We start from the raw sequence: 17,865 nt of genomic DNA, 5'->3' as shown, positions 1-17,865 counted from the left end.
GGCCTCACCGCTGATGTGATAGGATAGGCCTGTGACAGGGTTGGAGTAGGAGGTGTTTGGTGGGTGGATTGTGCTGCAAAACCTCTTAACTGAACAGAAAGAAAATCGAAGAAACATTCTTGATAGTATTGCGAATGTACTCGAATGGTTCAGTTGTGTGACCACAGGTGATGAACCTTGGATTTGTGAGTACGATCCTGAGACAAAGCGGCAAACTCCTTGACTAAAAAAGCTCAGATGAGTAAATCAAACATCAAAGAAATGCTGATTTGGTTTTTTGACAGTAGTGGTATAATGCATGGAATATGTTCCTCCAGGACAAACTGTCACCCAAGTGTTTTACATAGATGTCCTCGAAAGGCTCAGAAAAATAGTGAATCGAGTAAGACTGGAAATTGCAGCTAAGTGGATTCTGCGTCATGACAACACCCCATTTCAGCTACTTTCGTCACGAAATTCTTGACCTAAAAAGGCAGTCCTGTTGTTCCTCAGCCCCCTCCCTCCCAGTTCACCTGATATGAGTCTTTGTGACTGTTTTCTTTTTCTGAAATTGAAAAAGTCTTAAAAGGACATCGTTTTGGGACTCTGGAGAACATCCAAAAGAATGTGACTGGCATGTTAAAGGCCGTACCTGTTGAAGCCTTCCAGTACTGTTACCAAGACTGGGAACAATGACTCCGCCGTTGTACAGCTGCCGAAGGGAACTACTTTGAAGGGGCAATATTGTTGATTGAAACAAATAAAACCTTTGGTAGAAAAAAAAATCTGTCTCACTGCTTTTCTCATATCTCATATACAGGAGCATTAAACTGATAAAAGGCAAGTGAACATAATGTCACAAATGTAACACAGGCATTAAACCATATATTAATATCTAACTGTTCAGTTCACTCTATCACAGCTGAGGATAATGAGCAGGTCCACCATGTCCCCTTGACAGGCTCATTTTTGGCGCTCTAGAGCAATATGGACAATTATCTGGCACTGTGCTCTGCAGTCACATAGGGATGTAGGCAGTGTACCCTATTTAAAGAGTAAATCCACACTTCTGCCAAAGACTGTACATATTCTGTTGACAGTTTACCAAACTTTACATGGGAAACCAAAGCAGCTAAGTTTATTAACAATGTTGATGTGGTTATTAATAGTTGCTGGCACTGTGTTGCTCCAAACATTTGCCCATTCACACTGGACATTAAAATTGCTGGAGTGTAGAATATTAGCTAACCTGATTGTATGACGATCAGACTTCAGTCCTATTGAGCATGCACTAGCAGTGTCCTTGTGGATGGGCAGAAGCAACTCACTAGTGACCTCCTCATATTCACATACCGAGGGCTTTTGCTGGTGCAGCTGCACAGGAGAAATGTTGCAAGGTATTGGCAGCCAATCAATACGAGTAGATTTAATGCAGCCAGTGATGATTCTCGTGGGTGTGTGAGTGCCTAGTTTACTAACATGATGGCTGTTGAGCCATGCTTGTGCGCCATATTCTGCTGTGCTATACACGATTATATCCATGGCTGAGCATTGCAGATTTGTCACTGATACACCCCGTGTCGAACCACAGAGCTTCTGCCCAATTCTAGTTTGGAAAGATTGTAAGTAAATATTCAGATTACTGTATGTGGCTTCAATTGATACTGTTACATCAAAAGTGACCTTCTCTCCACCAGTTTTTTACTGTCCTTCAAATTAATGACTTGAGTCAGTTATAGATTGTCTTTATGTTGCAGGTTGAAGAGATAGAAACAACAGAAGAGAAGCATCATATTGAGGCACCTATTTCATTTTCTGCAGGAGAGGAGGTAATTGTGAATTTATTCTGGAGGCAAAATACTGTGGAGCGTAATATCGAAATTTGTGCGTTTGCCATAAACTGTAAGGGTGATTCAAATAAAAACCTTAAAAGTGCAGTAAAATTCCTAAGACTCGTACTATCGATTTGTCATTTGGCACTAGTTATCCTTATGTTTTGACAAATAACCAAAAGTTGGCAGCCTCTTGTTACTGCACAGGAAAGGAAGCTTACAGGGCAAAGGAGGCTGCCCCGTTGTCATTTTACACTGCGTTGGAGCAGCAGTTTGTGACACATTTTTTTAGTAGTGAAATTGTGGAAATGCCTTGCAGGATGAAAGCTCAGTACATTCATTTGATGTGTGTCCCTGCAGCAAGCGTATGAATTTTGCAAGAATTTTAAAAGGGCACAAACTCTGTGAAAGATGGTGTGCACCAGGTTCAGATGCACCATGTAGTGCCAAATGAAAACATTGTGCAGCGGGAGAGCTTTTGAAGGAAACAGGCATATTACTGTAAATGAAATAGCCACTATTTTTGATATTACTGTTAGTTCAGCACAGAATATTGTCCACGATTTGCTCCAATTCAATAAAATGTTCACAAGATGGGTTGAACTGAGAGATCTTTGTGTCAATGCCTGTGAAGAACTTTTGTGTATTTTCTCATCAATGGTAATGGGTTTATGGACAGAATTGCTACAGAAGATGAGACCTGGGTGCATTATTACCAACTTATCAAAAAGATCGAGCAACAGATGGTGCCGTAGCTCTTCACTAAAACTAAAAATAAATTTGCACTCAGCTATTGTCAGGAAAATTCATTCTAACTCTTTTTTGGGGTGCAAAAGGGGTAATTTTAGAGGATTGCATGGAAATAGGATTAACAATGACCAGTAATTCATACTCAAATCTGGTCCGAAATTGTGAAGGAAAATCGGAGTGCATGATTGACTACATTGGCAACCCGAAGAATTCTTCTCATGAGATGTTCATGCATTTCTGAAGCAGTGGAATGCCTGGATTACGTGTCTTGAGGACTACATAAAAAAATGACATATCTGTAATATTTCTGTATTGCCTCATATACGTAATAATAAGTAAGTGAGGTTTTTATTTGAATCACACTTCTATAATATTGGTAAATGCTTGATAGTAGCAGAATAAATACTTATGCTGGCTGTAGTGGAAAGTGGCATCCTTTAATAAACAGTTCAACAGGGGGTGGACCCATATCAGAAGTTAGAATTTGTGAATGTTTCTGTTGTGTTTTTAATTGTAATCAGTTGTTAACTATAGACTCCACAAGGTAATTCATGTAACATCACGTTTACATTTCCAGGATTAAATTTTCCTCATGCTTTACACCACTTTTTGTTGGTCCCATAAAATGTCCTATGCTTATGATGTTATTTTGCAACTACTTTTATGTTAACATAATTATAAGTTTTTCAGCACTTACACATAATGTCAACTAAAAGATACTTGACGGTAGTAGACAGGTTATGGTGTTGCCTCTTCCAGATAATATGTGAACTGATTTCAAGGTGTTACATATCTGGTACCCCTAGTGGAAAAGACATGAACCTCATGGGATTTATTGGAAAATTATGTTTTAAAAAGTGCAGTAACTGTAATTTGCAGGAAGATGTTACCAAATTGTATGTGGTGTTTAGGCCATGTCATGATGATATTTATCAAAGGGAGCTTTATGGGTGGGTCCACTATCAAATGTAAGCAATCAACACACACACACACACAGAGAGAGAGAGAGAGAGAGAGAGAGAGAGAGAGAGAGAGAGAGAGAGAGAGAGAGAGGGGGGGGGGGGAGGGGGAGAGAGTGTTTTCTTAGTGAAAAGTTTTCTGATTGGCTTGATGTGGCCTGCCACGAATTTCTCTCCTATGCTAAATTTTTCATCTCGGAGTAGTATTTGCACCCGATGTCCTCACCTACAGCTTTACAGCTCCCTCTGCTGGTGATTATTTCCTGATGTCATAACATATGTCCTATCATTCTGTCTCTTTTTATTCCTGTCAGTGTTTTCTGTATGTTCCTTTCTCTACCAATTCTGTGAAGAACCTCCTCATACTTTATCTTATCAGTCCACATAATTTTCAACATTATTCTGTATTGTCACATTATTCTGTATTATCACAACTCAAATGCTTTGGTTAACATCTGTTTTGGATATATTTATGGACTAGAAAACAAGTCAGTGTAAATTCACCAGAAGAAATTGAAACAAACTAGGATTCTGAATTTTTTGGTAGGAAAGTAGAAACTACCAACATGTTGATAAAATATCAAACTTACATAAACCTTCTTCTTCTTCTTCTTCTTGTAAAGTTTCCAGCTCTTGGTTGCATCTGCTCAGAATATCTTTTGCTGACATCTCACTGTGTTTCTCTCCCCACTCTGCCCCAGTCTTCTCCTCTCTCTTCTTCACACTTTCCTTCATTCAGATGATCCATCTGTCTCTCTGTCTTCCTCTGTGTGTTATGTCTCCTATTCTCATTTGATGAATGTGTCTTGATATCCTGCCAACAAGTTCATACAATCTTAATCTTGTCTTTTCTATGGTCTCTTGCATGTGTTTTTCTTTCACTGTTTCTCTCTCCATCTGATTCTTTACTCTATCTAGTTAGTCCTGTATTGCTTCTTTGAAATTTCATCTCACAAACCTGTATCCTGCTCACTTGCTTTTTCTTCATTACCCTTGTTCATGATGCGTGTGTGTGTATTAGGGCATAATATGCAGACCATACATGCATACTATAGTGACTACTGCACAGTGAAGCCACCCAAAATACTGTAAGACCTATTTATTGGCACCAAAAGTACATGTTGCAAACAATTGATCCAATTATAACAATCCAAACAACGTCCAGTTGTAGGTCCAAGTTAGTTGTAGCACAGAGTACTAGAATATGGCCATTATGGTGCAGCTAGTGAAGTGAAGCATGAAGCTTGCGCTGTGGCCTAAGTAAGCCACTGTAGTTCAAATGAGCACCAGTTGACCCACTGTGAGGATCGGTGTGCACACCTGTGTTAGAGACTCACTACAGGGAGACAGGTGCCATTCGTGGTGGCAGATTCTGGAATGTATGCCACAGGCTAGCGGCTGAGTCTTAATGACGAAACATGGTGAGGTAGAAGGAGGAAATTGTGTGATATTGTTGACACAGCTACATGTAAACTGTGCATGCTTCGAGTTGTTGACTGACGGGTGGCATAAGCAACTGCTGAAGGATCGCTGCCTGATATGGCGATGCCTAGCAACGCGCAGGCATTCCCACACATACTAGAGCATAATATACTTGGCAAAACATTTGTTTGCTTTTTCATGGTACATCCTTGCTTTATACCAGATTTCTTACACTCTGCAGAAATCTATGTGCCTGCCTTATGCTTTCGCTCCTCCTGCCGTCCACCATTACATTCCTCAGATATTTCAAAACTTCTAGTTTCTTTTCCCTCTAAAATTGGTATTCGTTGGTACTCCCATCTTATTCCTCAGTTTGCCATCACTTCATACTTCTTTCCATTAAATTTCAATCCATACTACCCCACCACTTCCTCCCATAAATTTAGCCTTTCTTGTACTACTTCTTCTCCATTTACCCTCACTATTAAATCATGTGGAAAAATCCTTATGCAGAACCAAAGGTTTCAAAGTAAAGGTCAGTACAATTAGTAAAATGGGTTATTGATATTTTATAAAGTAGATTCTGAAGAAGTAATTCCCCACCATTTACATTTTCCCGGAATTTACACCATTTCTTTAAAGTCTTGTTCTTGCCCCATATTTCCAGGGGTCCACATGTTAGTCTGGATTTGGCAATGTTACTGGTAGTGGGTGGTGGGATGCCCTTCATGTCACCAACCCCTTCCCCCTTGAGCAGAATTTGTAAATTCCATCTGTCTGCATCTAGTGTTAACCCATGTGAAATTTTAACATCATTTTTTAAATGTTAGCGAATTGTGTAACTGTCGGGACGTGGATCCTAGCCAGTATTCATCTAGTCGGATGTGGGAAGCCGCCTGAAAACCACATCTGGGTTGGTTGGCCCACCGAGCCTTGTCATTAATCTGCTGAGCAAATTCAAGGTGTGCACACTCCAGGACAACTGGGAAAAACCTGAAAAGTTTTTCATATCTGGGATTTTTCATTGTTATAGTTTTCAGTTAAATTTTTGTAATTTTGGCTGGTAAGAACTGATTCTTTAACAAAGAATTTTACTTTAGGCAGATACTACGGAATAATACTACAACAGTAAAACATAAAGGAGAAAATAACACCAAAATAAAACTATATTTGCAAAGAAAATGCACCTTTCACCGCAACAAAACACAGTGCACTCACAAGCATCTTCTGACAGCAAAATGTGTCAAAGATTTTTGGACAAAGACTGCGCAATGCTTTGTAATGACCATCTGCTTTTGATGATTGTGACTTCGCAGCTGTTTGCAGTTCTAATAGGTTGTGGGAAAATATTGCGAATTGTGGTTTGAGAAGCATTACTTTCAAAGTAAATTTCCTTTTACGCAAGGAATTATGTTATGTTTGAGAATGTGTGTTGAATTGCTTAAAGTATGGAGAGTTCAAAACTTAAAACTTTGAGGACCAGCCACTGATAAAAATTTCAGGCCAAAAGACCATCCATTTATACCATTATTTAAAATTTTGAAGGCACGTTTGTATTGGGTGTATCTTAAAGGGTAATGTACATTAAAAAAGAACAACCTTCAAGGTTAGTTTTTCATACTTATTTTAATTCTTTCATCGATTAAAAATTGTGCTGTAACAATGGCAAAAAGTATAATTAAATGGCTTTTCTGTCGCAAAGTTGAAGTGGTTGATGGAACATTTATACAGCCAGGTAATCCATGAAATTTTTAGTGCAGAGGAGTGAAATTTATAATCGTGCTTGTCATAAATATTCAGTTACTGCCAATTAAGCTTTGCTCTTAGGATCCTGCCTAACCCCACCTTTGGAAAAAAGGCAAAAATATTTTGATGACCAATGTTATATGTATAAGATTAGCTTTTCTTGTGGATATACTGTATGTATATTTATTTAAACCTTTAACTTTTCCTAATTGAGTGTTCACACTAAATAACAGTGATGTTGCTGTTGGCTGCCTACCTAACATGTTCTATACTCTGAATATCTGCTGTCATTGGCTGACAAGATCATGAAACATGGGCTATGATTGACTGACAAAAGCACATTACAGTCTCAGTTTCAGTTCTTTGGAAGCTATTGTGCTGTATTTGATGGAGCTCATATTTATACTTCCATAATATGAAAATATGCTAATCAAATATTTTTACAAAATGCATTGATTTTTGCTGGGTTTCATTTCTTAAGTGCAAGTTTTACAGCTCCCCTAACACAGAAAAAGATTCAATAACATTTTTCTGGGTTTGTTGACCCCATTGTCAATATATATAAAACTACCGACACTTCGGTGAAGAAGGTCGCTTGCAACGGGGACCAAAACGTCGGTAGTTTTTTTATATATATTGATGATGCCGTCACAAACCCAGAAAATTTTATTGAATGTGACAATGGCCTCGGAAGCCTATGTTTATTCAGAAAAAAAGGTTCTTTTACCCAGGGTGTAGCATATTTTCAACCAAAAAATATATATTTTCACCTGGGAAAAAGTGTATTCTTAACTGGGAAAAATCTAGGAACTTTCTTCCTTGTCTGTGTACACACCCTTAGATTCGATGCGGGGTTCTCTCACCTCTGCAAATCTATGAAGTGGGGTGCCAATGTGCACGGCTGCTAGCCATGTGATTTTATTAAAGTCCCTTGAAAAGTCTGTTGTTTGCTTTGCAGACCTTGGTGCTGTTACTACTTTGTCATGTAGCCATTCAGTTGGAATCGTGAGACCAAGTGCACCCCTTTCCAGCCTCTCACCAAGGAAAAATATGTAGCAGTACTAAGAATTGAATGTGCACGTGATAAACACACTGACCACTTGACTACGGGTGCAGACTTTGCCGATATAAACAACAAAAAATGTGGAATCGTGTGACTTATTTATTCGTTTTCCCACATTCATTATTTCCAGCTGTGTGGTCAGATTTTGTGCAGCATAGAATTGCACATATTTTATTTTTATATTTTTTATCAAGTTTGATATACACTGCTAAAGTATGGGGAGTGTTAGAAAACTGGTGATTGTTGAAGAAGCGTGAACTTGTGAGAGATTAGATTATACTTATAATTGAGAATTGCAATGGACCAGTTTTGTTCTTCTGCACTTCAGATATTAGCCTTTGCCCATTACAGTGCTCATCTCTGCATTGGCCTTTCATGCAACCTTGGCCTGCTGGATTATAACTTCTGACTTCGTAAGGAAGTCTGCTGCAGTTTAATTTGTTGGGATGTTCTCTCCATTTCCTTCTGTTGCCTTCAGTTTTGATTTTTATGATAAATATGTTTAGTTCCTTCCTAATGTTGTTTCTGAATCTGTGTGCTCTGGTATAGCCTTCTACAACCCTAAGAAATCTCATTTCAGCTGCCTGGATCTTACTTTCTTGTTGTTCAGAGATAACACACATCTCACTTCTGTCTTGTAGTGGGGGTATGCCTATTACTTTACAAAACTTTATTCATGTTATTTTTGGTGTCTTGTTTATTGTTCTTCATATTTCTGCAAATTTTGCTACTTTTTTCCTATATCTTTGTCATACCTGTGTGTGATGTCACTAATTAAAATGACTGACCTGTTATACTGCAGTATTGTTCACCACTGTTTTTCTTCTTATGGGGCCCTCCACTGTACCTGCCATTGCATTAGTTTCTTTGTAGATGTAGTCATAATTTAGTCCTTGGATGATCTGTTTAGAAGGTAAATTCCTTTTTGCAGGTCATCGTATTTTTTGTTAAAATTGTGTATCATCTGCTTAAAACACATAATTCAGAGTAGTTTCTTAGTTTCTCTGTCTATTCTGAGACCTGCTTGAACCTCAACTTTCCATTCAGACAATAAATTGTGTGTGTGTGTGTGTGTGTGTGTGTGTGTGTGTGTGTGTGTGTGAGAGAGAGAGAGAGTGAGAGTGAGTGAGTGAGTGAGTGAGTGAGTGCATACGCCCTTGCAACCTCGTGCATCTCTCTCTCCCTCCCCCCCCCCCCCCCCCTTCCATCCCTCCATACCTCTCTCTCTCTCTCTCTCTCTCTCTCTCTCTCTCTCTCTCTCTCACACACACACACACACACACACACACACACACCTGACCCCCTTTGAGTGATGAAAGGTGCTGCCAGCTCCTCATTTATACCTAACATGATTATTACATCATCATGAAAGTTTTTTAGGTGTTTGTTAAATGAAGTGAGTATCCTTTTTTTCTTTGTTATATTGCTCCACAGTTTTCCTGTGTTAATTGCATGAAAGGTTTTTTTCCAAATGTTCAAATACTAAGTAGGTTCTCAAATTCTGTGTGTTTTCAATGATCTGTTTCATCAGATAACTGCAGGTGTTGTCGATCTCCCTCTAGGGAGATCCAATTGTTCTTCGATTCTTTCAGAATAATAGGAGGGATTAGATTACTGGACACAGCATACAATGCTTATGGTTGGACCCTGAACAGCAGATTTCAAGTAATGAACCAATTTTGCAATATTAATATGATTTTTTGTGGTGTAAATATGTACACTTTTCAAATTCTATTTGTATTTTGCAGAAATATGTAAGTTCCGCTTAAGACCATTTGTGGTCCTCCTTTCAAAGTTAACAGAGCATATGTTCATGTAGTTTCTGTTGGCTCTTTGGCTGAGTAGCTTCACATTTAAAAATGAAAAACACACTAAAAATATTATACAGGACATAACTTAGTAACGCAGGTTTCACATGAGGTATTTAGCTTTACTATAAGGCTATAAAATAATTTTATCACTAGCTGTATAGCTTTTAAATGGTGATTTAAGTTACCTTCAAGAATCTGTAAGATGTAATATTGGATTTGTCTTGCAGGATGGAGAGATGAAAGTGAAGCAAGAAGAGGAGCTCCAAATTGAAGCATCGACTGATTTTCCTGAAGCACAGGAGGTAGTATTTACTGTTTGCGCATCTCATAGTTTCTGTGGTGGCTGACTGTGAGAGCAGATGCTCTCTTGACCAGTCTCCAGCAGACTCTTGAATAGAAGTTGATAATGAATCTGCTGCTGATTCAGCTAAGTACACAGGGATTACAATTACAAACAACTTAGTGGTGGAAATATTTATTGCATCACAATGAATTACTTCGTCTTTTTGTCTTTTGCAGCAGTTTGCTTCAGGTTATACCAGTCACATTGTTGCTAAGCTTTGTTGACATATTCTTGCCTTAATAATCTGACTTCTTCACACATGTTTTCCAACAATACACAACTCTTTGTTGTTGTCGTTTGGTTTTACAATGAAACCAGTATTTATACTGCCATTTTGAGTTGAGACTTTGCAGTGAGAAGATGGGCAGGTCAGTTGAATAAACACCAGAAAAGAAAGCTGCTATACTTGCTTATTCATCTGTTGGTCTCATCACCAGAGAGTTAGCCTCTAAGATAGGATTTAATCAGTCTACAATTTCAAGGTTACTGAAGAAATACAGGGAAAAAGGAAATGTTGATCGTGAGAAAGGAAGAGGTCGGAAAAGGGCGCCAACTGCCAAACAGGACAGGGTATTGAAAAGGCTTTTGCTCAACGATCATTGCCTGTCATCAACTGAACTAAAGCGAGACTGGGAAGAAATGTGTGACATCTCAGTAACCAGTAGAAATAGACTACTGGAGGCTGGACACTCAGCCCGTCGTCCTAGAAGGAAGTCTTTATTGACCAAGATAATGCGACAACAGGGACTACAATGGGCAAAGGCACATGCGACATGGACACCAGAGATGTGGAACAAAGTAATCTTTTAAGATGAGTCCAAAGTTAATCTGCGTGACTCAGATGGAAAAGTGTCTGTGCGTCGAAGAAAAGGCGAAGAATTTTTGCCATCATGCATAACACGTACAGTCAAACACCCACAAGGACAGATGGTTTGGGGGTGCATTTCCAGTCACGGAGTAGGTCATCTGGACTTCATCAGTGGCACTGTCAGCGCAGATACCTACATAAGCATCCTTGAAAGGAATCTTATGCCAACCATTAGCGACCAGTTTGGAGATGTTTCCAAGTGCATTTTTCAGGATGACTCCACTCCTTGCTTTGAATGTGAGTCCTGTGAGTAATATTTGTACCAAATGTGAAGCAGATTACTTTCTTGGTTAATTATCATGTACTTCTATATTTCAGGTAAAATCTTTCCTTCGACAAAATGTGGTTCGAGTATTAGAGTGGCCTGGAAACAGCCCTGATCTCAATCCTATTAAGAACTGTTTGAAGGTTATGGGAAATGCTGTCGCCAAAAAGAAGCCATGGAATAAATGGGAGCTGTTGGAGACCCTTGTGTGTGTGTGTGTGTGTGTGTGTGTGTGTGTGGTTTCATGAACTGAGTGAGGAGTACATTAAAAAGTTAATTCTTTCAATCCCTTCACAATGCCAAGCGGTGATTAAGATGCGTGGTGGAGCAACAAAGTATTAAATGCAACAGTGTGTTCGTATGAGGCAATACAAACACTAAAATCCATCAGTGTTATGTTAAAACATTAATATGCAGTGTTTCTTTCAAAATTAGTATTCATATTTCAGAATAGCTGACATAACCACTTACACTCATTATTGAAGAAAGTGTTAAATTATAAAAAACAAACATTTTTATAGAAGCAAAAATTAAGAATAAAAACAAATTGACAAAAAGTATTGTGTATATTCATTTCCGATAGAAATCAAGAGAAATCAGGCAAATTTTGCTCTGTTATTCAAGGATTGTAACAAAAATTGTTAATTGTGATGCAATAAATATTTCCACCACTGTATGTTGGAACCATAAGATAGGAAATGTTGTGAGGTGGACCAAAGACTGTGATTTGTTGGCAGAACACTTGGAAGTTCCAACAGTTCTACTAAAGAGACTTCCTGCACAACGTTTGTCTACTCTGTTCTGGTGAATTGCTGCATGTTATGGAGTCTTTACCAGATATGATTGATGGAGGACAATGAAAAAGTTCAAAGAAGGGCAGCTCATTTTGTATTACCCCAAAATAGGGGGGAAGAGTGTCTTGGTTTTGATAAGTGAGTTGGGATGGCTTTCATTAAAAAAGAGTTGTGTTTCAGTGTAAAAAGCATCCAAAATAGAAGTTTTAATGCCCAGGGTGCAGTTAATACATATTCTGATTACTAGTTTGAGCAAAGTTATATTGCTATCCTCAAATCATCAGCTACATGAATTATAAAGCCCCTACAGGTGGCACATTGCCTTGTGGTTATTGAAAATGTAGTGGTAAATTCACAGTAAAAGCACTCCCATGCAACACTAAGTTCACTAAAATGAAAGTCATAACTGTGTCAGCAAATCACAGAAGTATCAAATATGTCAATAGAGCATGTCCACTAAGGTCAGATGTGTGTATCTGTTTTGGAGGCTTTTTATATTGATATGAAGATTGCTCTCCTTGTGACTGTGTCATGTTTCATCACATCAAGGTCTTTTCATGTAATTACAATCATTCCAATGCTGCTGTCACTGCTGGGGCCATTGCTGGAAAGCTTCTTTTGGTATGGTGCACAGCTGCTGAATCAAATTCTGGATGATGTCTTCTCTGTTCTGAAATACAGACCCTTTCAGAGTCTTTTTTCAGTTTAGGGAAAAGTCAGAAGTCACTCGGTGCTGGGTCAGGGAAATAGGGAGTCTGACAAACTTAAGCTCTGTTGTGTTTGGCCAAAACACTCTGAATTAATTGAGAGTGATGAGCGGATGCATTGTGGTGCTGAAGGTGGCAACTCCCCACTGCCCAAAGTTCAGTCATTTGCATCTAACTGCTTCACAAAGGTGATACAGGACTTATTGGTTGCACCGCCTACTGACATTAGTACCTGCTGGGGTGTACTCATGAATGGTCATGCCATTGGAGTTATAAAAGTTGGGCAGCATGACATTCACATTGCTGTGGAGCTGCTCCTTTGTTTTGGGCCTCAGGGATAATAAATGCTTCTGTTGCACTGACTGGAACTTTGTTTCTGGGTGGTACCCATAAACCCAGGACTCTTCATCAGTGATGACTGTGTCAAGAAAGTTGAGATTACTGTCCACTGTATCCAGCATGTCCTGTGCGATCTAGAAACAAAATTGTTTCTGCTCATTTGTTAGTAAATTTGGCACAAATTTTACTGAGTCCTCCTGAGGTCCAAATATTCTGTTAAAATTTAATGAATGGATCCAATGCTAATTTTAATCTCATCTGCAGGTTCTCTGATCAAGATTTATCTGTCCTGAAACACAAGGGTCCGTAGGTGATCAATAACAGCCTCATTTTTGGGTATTGAGGGCCTGTCTGAACGTGTGTTGCTTTTCACTAATGAGTTGCCGTCTTTGAAGTGGCTGTACCAGTCCTTTATCTGTACAGTACCCATTGCTTCATCCCCAAGCATTTGTCAAATCTTGTGGATCGTTTCAGTTTAAGAATCGCCAAGCTTAAAACAAGAGTGGTTGCAATAACAGTGTTGAGCCTTTTTTGCCTTTTTGCCCTCAGCACAAAAACAGATGACTGCCACTTACACACCTGTCAATGTCTAGAAAGTGACTGGTTTTTGTACAGTCATGAAAAAATTCAGACACTATGTATGCTTAAAGACAGAGAGCATGCCTGCCCAGTACCGTTGTTGGTTTCAGTAATAAAAAATAAGGTTGCATAGTTTTTGAACAGCCCTCATACGTAGATTTAGATGTACTTTTGGGACCAGAGATTACTTTACATGGTGAAAGATGAACAAGGTGTATGGAAATGGGACTTTCCAGAAATTAAGAAGTATGCCCAGAGCCCTAAGTGGGAGGGAAGAACAAGTTAGAAGTTTCTGATTGTAAAACCTAGAACATTTTATATGTGCATCCTTGCTTTTACTGATAAAAAAAAAAAAAAAAAAAAAAAAAAAAAAAATAAATCTTGAAAAACTCCATTTTTGTATATGATTTTTTATAAATTATCTGCCTGTTGCAGGATGAGGAAGTAAACATGCGTGAGGAGGAAGGGCCTCATATTGAAGCAGTTACTGTGTTCTCTGATAGTGATGAGGTAGGTTCCTGTGTGAGGATCTTTACGTGAATATCTTACATTGTGCAAGGTTAATGTGTTTTTTGTAAAACAAGGTAAACATGCAGTGGAGATGTAAAAAATAAATTTTTATATTGCTATATGATTGGAATGTAGTTCAGTTGAAGGTACCCGAGTTATATCTGGAGTCACCAAATATGAAATGATAGTTACGCAGGTGCTTAATATTACAAAGTAGTAATATTGCTGTCATCTATACCTTATCTCTCTTCTGTGTCTAATTTTATTGACATGAGGCCCAGAATGCTTTTAGAGACTAATAAATAGCATGCATGCATTTTTCAGTGTAATATATATGAGTTGCATTGTCACACAGTTATCCAAATCACCAAGCTCCTCACTGTGGTGAGACTGTCAAGGAACAGTTATAGTTGATGGAAAAATAGATGCATAATTATGTTTACATGTGAAAATCACTTATGGCTCATGTGGTCCCACAGAGTTCAAGGAATAAAAGAAAAGGTTTTTATCTATTTGCTTGAACTTGTAACTCCTACAGAGAATATACAGAACTCTGCCCGTAAGTAAAGGTACAACTTGTTGGTTGCTATAAGATGAATGTCGACAAAATGTAGAACAAAAGTGACGGAGTGTAGTCGAATAAAATCGGGCAACACTGAGGGAATTGGACAGGAAATGAGACACAATTTAGTATACACTGATGTGACAAAGGTCATGTGGTACCTCCTAATATTGTGTCGGACCTCCTTTTGCCCATCATAGAGCAGCAACACAACATGGCATGGACTCAACAAGTTGTTGAAAGCCTCCAACAGATATATTTAGCCATGGTGCTTCTATACTCATCCATAATTGCAAAAGTATTGCCGGTGCATAATTTTGTGCACGAATTGACATCTCGCTTATTTCCCGTAAATGTTCGATGGAATTCGTGTCGAGCGATCTTGGTGGCGAAACCATTCAGTCAAATTGTCCAAAATGTTCTTCAAATCAATCATGAACAATTTTGGCTGGTGACAGGGAGTGGTGTCATCCATAAATATTCCATCGCCAATGGTCTCCAAGTAGCCAAACATAACGATTTACAGTCAAATGATCAGTTTGTTTGGAGCAGAGAACCCAGTCCATTCTGTGTAAACACAGCCCACACCATTATGGAGCCACCACCATCTTGCACAGTGCCTTGTTGACATCTTGGGTCCATGCCTTCATGGGGTCTGTGCACAACTTGTACCCTATGATCAGCACTTACCAACTAAAATCGGGACTCATCTGACCAGGCCACTGTTTTCTAGTCAGCTACATTCCAACCGAAACAGTCACAAGCCCAGGGGAGGAACTGGTGCTGTTAGCAAAGGCATTTGCATCCGTCATATACTGCCATAGATCATTAACGCCAAGTTTCGCCACACCATCCTGAGGATACGTTCATCATATGTCCCACATTGATATCTGTGGTTATTTCACGCAGTGTTGCTTGTGTGGTACTACCGAGATCTGTATGTGTGCATATAGCTATCCCATGACTTTTGTCACCTCATTGTATGAGTTTTACTATTTTGGCAGCAAAATAACCAATGACAACTAAACAAACTGTACAGGTACGTGAAATGCACACTGACAATATTGAGGAAAGCTTTTCTGAAAAAGATAAATATGGAAGCATCAAGTATAAATTTAAATGTTATTTTCTTGTCATGTAGGCTTATACAACTATAAACAACTTTGACAAGCAGAGAAAAGAAGTTTTCGAAATGTAGTGATGCTACAGGAGATTGCTGAAGGTTTAATGGATAAATCGAATAAACCAATGAGGAGTACTGAATTGAACTGAGGAGAAAAGATCATTAAAGCACAACTTGATGAAGCAATAGGTTTATGGGAACATCCTGAGGCATTAAGGTAGAGGAAAGTGTGAGGATTAAAAATTGTAGAGGCATACCAAGACTTTATTACAGTATGCAGGTTCAAGGGATGTAGGTTGTACTAGCTAAGACGCTGAGATGAAGAAACTTGGACAGAACAGATTAGCGTGGAGAGCCGCATCGAACCAGACTGAAGACCACAACAACATGTTGGAAGATTATATTGCCAAGGATAGAGAGAGAGAGAGAGACACAGATACAGTCTGAGGTACAATATTGCCTGCACCCAAGTGGAGTACGTATGTTCATCTGTAAACAATGTGATACTCAGTTCTGTCGTTTTCATTTTGATGTTGTAAATCTGCATCCTATTAGCTCAATTATAGGTAAACTATACACATTAGAATTTGTTTCGACTGACTTAATTCTTTCTTGAAAATTTTAAGGTGCCATTTTCTAAAATGTAATTATTTTGTCTGCAGGTAAACCACTTTCAGGGAATATGAGAGAGAAATGTGTGCCACAGTATAAAGATTTTCATGTCATATGTGAGGGCCACATGAATTGTGATTTTTAATTTTCTTTGGAGTTGTTCGTAGAATGTAAGGGTTGTGTTGAGCTCTATTTTGCTGGGTATTTTTCAAGTGTATTAAACCAAAGTATTTTGTTTAATTCATCATATGTACAGGGTGAAAAGAATGTTAAATCTGTGCCTTTCGTAAACTACTGCCCAAATTGTAATTGGTAGTTGAGGATTCATTCATATTTTTAAAAAATGTAAATAGATGAATTGTTGTGTGAGGAGGTTGTATGTGAAACAAGTCAGTAGGAAGTGATGTAATGTGGCATTTGTGCCCTTGTGTTTTAATCTGATAAAAAAAATTTGGTGAAGTTGTGCAGTAAACTATAAATTAAAAGAAAACTTGGGATCCATGTAACTCCTCCTCCTTCCACAAGCCGATTGTGAGATGGCACAGTGGCCAGCACACTGAACTCGGATTCAGGACAACCGTGGTTCAAATCGGCATCTGGCTGTCATGATTTAGGTTTTTCCTAATTTACTTAAAGTGCTCCAGGCAAACCCAGGATGTTCTTTTGAAAAGGGCATGGCCAGTTACTTTCCCCGTCCTTGAAACAATCCAAAATTGTGCTCCACCTCTGATGACTCAATGCCAATGAGACATTAAACATTTCTGTATTCCATCCCCCCCTCTCCCAACCCACAAAAAAAAAAAAAAAAAAAAACAATCCGCCTTTTTTCATAAAATAGCTAAAGAATGTGCCATTTCACATTGTGTTGTGTGATTTACAAAATAGTGCTTATGTTACAGGGTGAAAATATACACGTGAAGGAAGAAGAAGAGCTCCAGATAGAGGCAGTTACTGTATATTCAGATACCGAAGGGGTAAGACACCTTTGACACAGAAATAGCTTACGCTGTAGAATTTGCGGTCTCAAATGAAACCAATATACTGTTGTTTAATACACGCTTGTTAGTGTGGGAACACGTGCGCACCCACAAACAGACGTTGAAAAGTTTGCTTTCCTTGTCACTTTTACTGAGAAACCTCCAATGTGATCTTTGTGCATGTGCTTTTGTGTGTGTGTGTGTGTGTGTGTGTGTGTGTGTCTGTTCTCCCAAAAACCGAGTAGGAGTGTGACATCTTTAGCACTTGTAGAGCATGTATTCTTTATTCAGCTGAGAAACTTTGCTTTCTCATCTCTTCTGTTGATGAACTGAAGCACTCACCAGTGACCAGTGTACAAGAGACTTTTGTCAGCTGAGCCCCATTCTCTTCACAGTCTGACAGACAGAGTACAACTGCTTTCAACTGACATATGTGAAAAAGGTGTGGTAAATACCGTGTTGTTTCTGCTCGAATGTGTATCCGCAGGCAGGGTATGCAAACAGCTGACGTGTGAGAGGTCAGGAGGTAGGGCTGTAGCCCGTGCTGTAGTACTGGCCTGGCCAAGTGCCTGCATGCAGGAGTGGCCGTGTGCCTCATCAAGGTGCATATGGCCCAGGACAACA

General features: G+C 38.9%; 1 protein-coding gene across 1 annotated transcript in view; it reads left to right on the top strand.

The window, feature by feature from the left end:
• LOC124551304 overlaps positions 1-17,865 on the top strand; it is a 127,946-nt gene that overhangs the window by 78,069 nt on the left and 32,012 nt on the right. The window contains exons 7-10 of the mRNA XM_047126315.1: positions 1,737-1,808; positions 9,790-9,864; positions 13,893-13,967; positions 17,164-17,238. Coding sequence (XP_046982271.1) covers positions 1,737-1,808; positions 9,790-9,864; positions 13,893-13,967; positions 17,164-17,238 — 297 coding nt within the window. The remainder of the gene's footprint in view (positions 1-1,736; positions 1,809-9,789; positions 9,865-13,892; positions 13,968-17,163; positions 17,239-17,865) is intronic.

This window comes from Schistocerca americana, chromosome 9 (assembly GCF_021461395.2).
Source record: "Schistocerca americana isolate TAMUIC-IGC-003095 chromosome 9, iqSchAmer2.1, whole genome shotgun sequence".
NCBI lineage: Eukaryota > Metazoa > Arthropoda > Insecta > Orthoptera > Acrididae > Schistocerca > Schistocerca americana.
The sequence above is the reverse complement of the archived record's forward strand: the minus strand, read 5'-3'. Positions and strand labels throughout refer to the sequence as shown.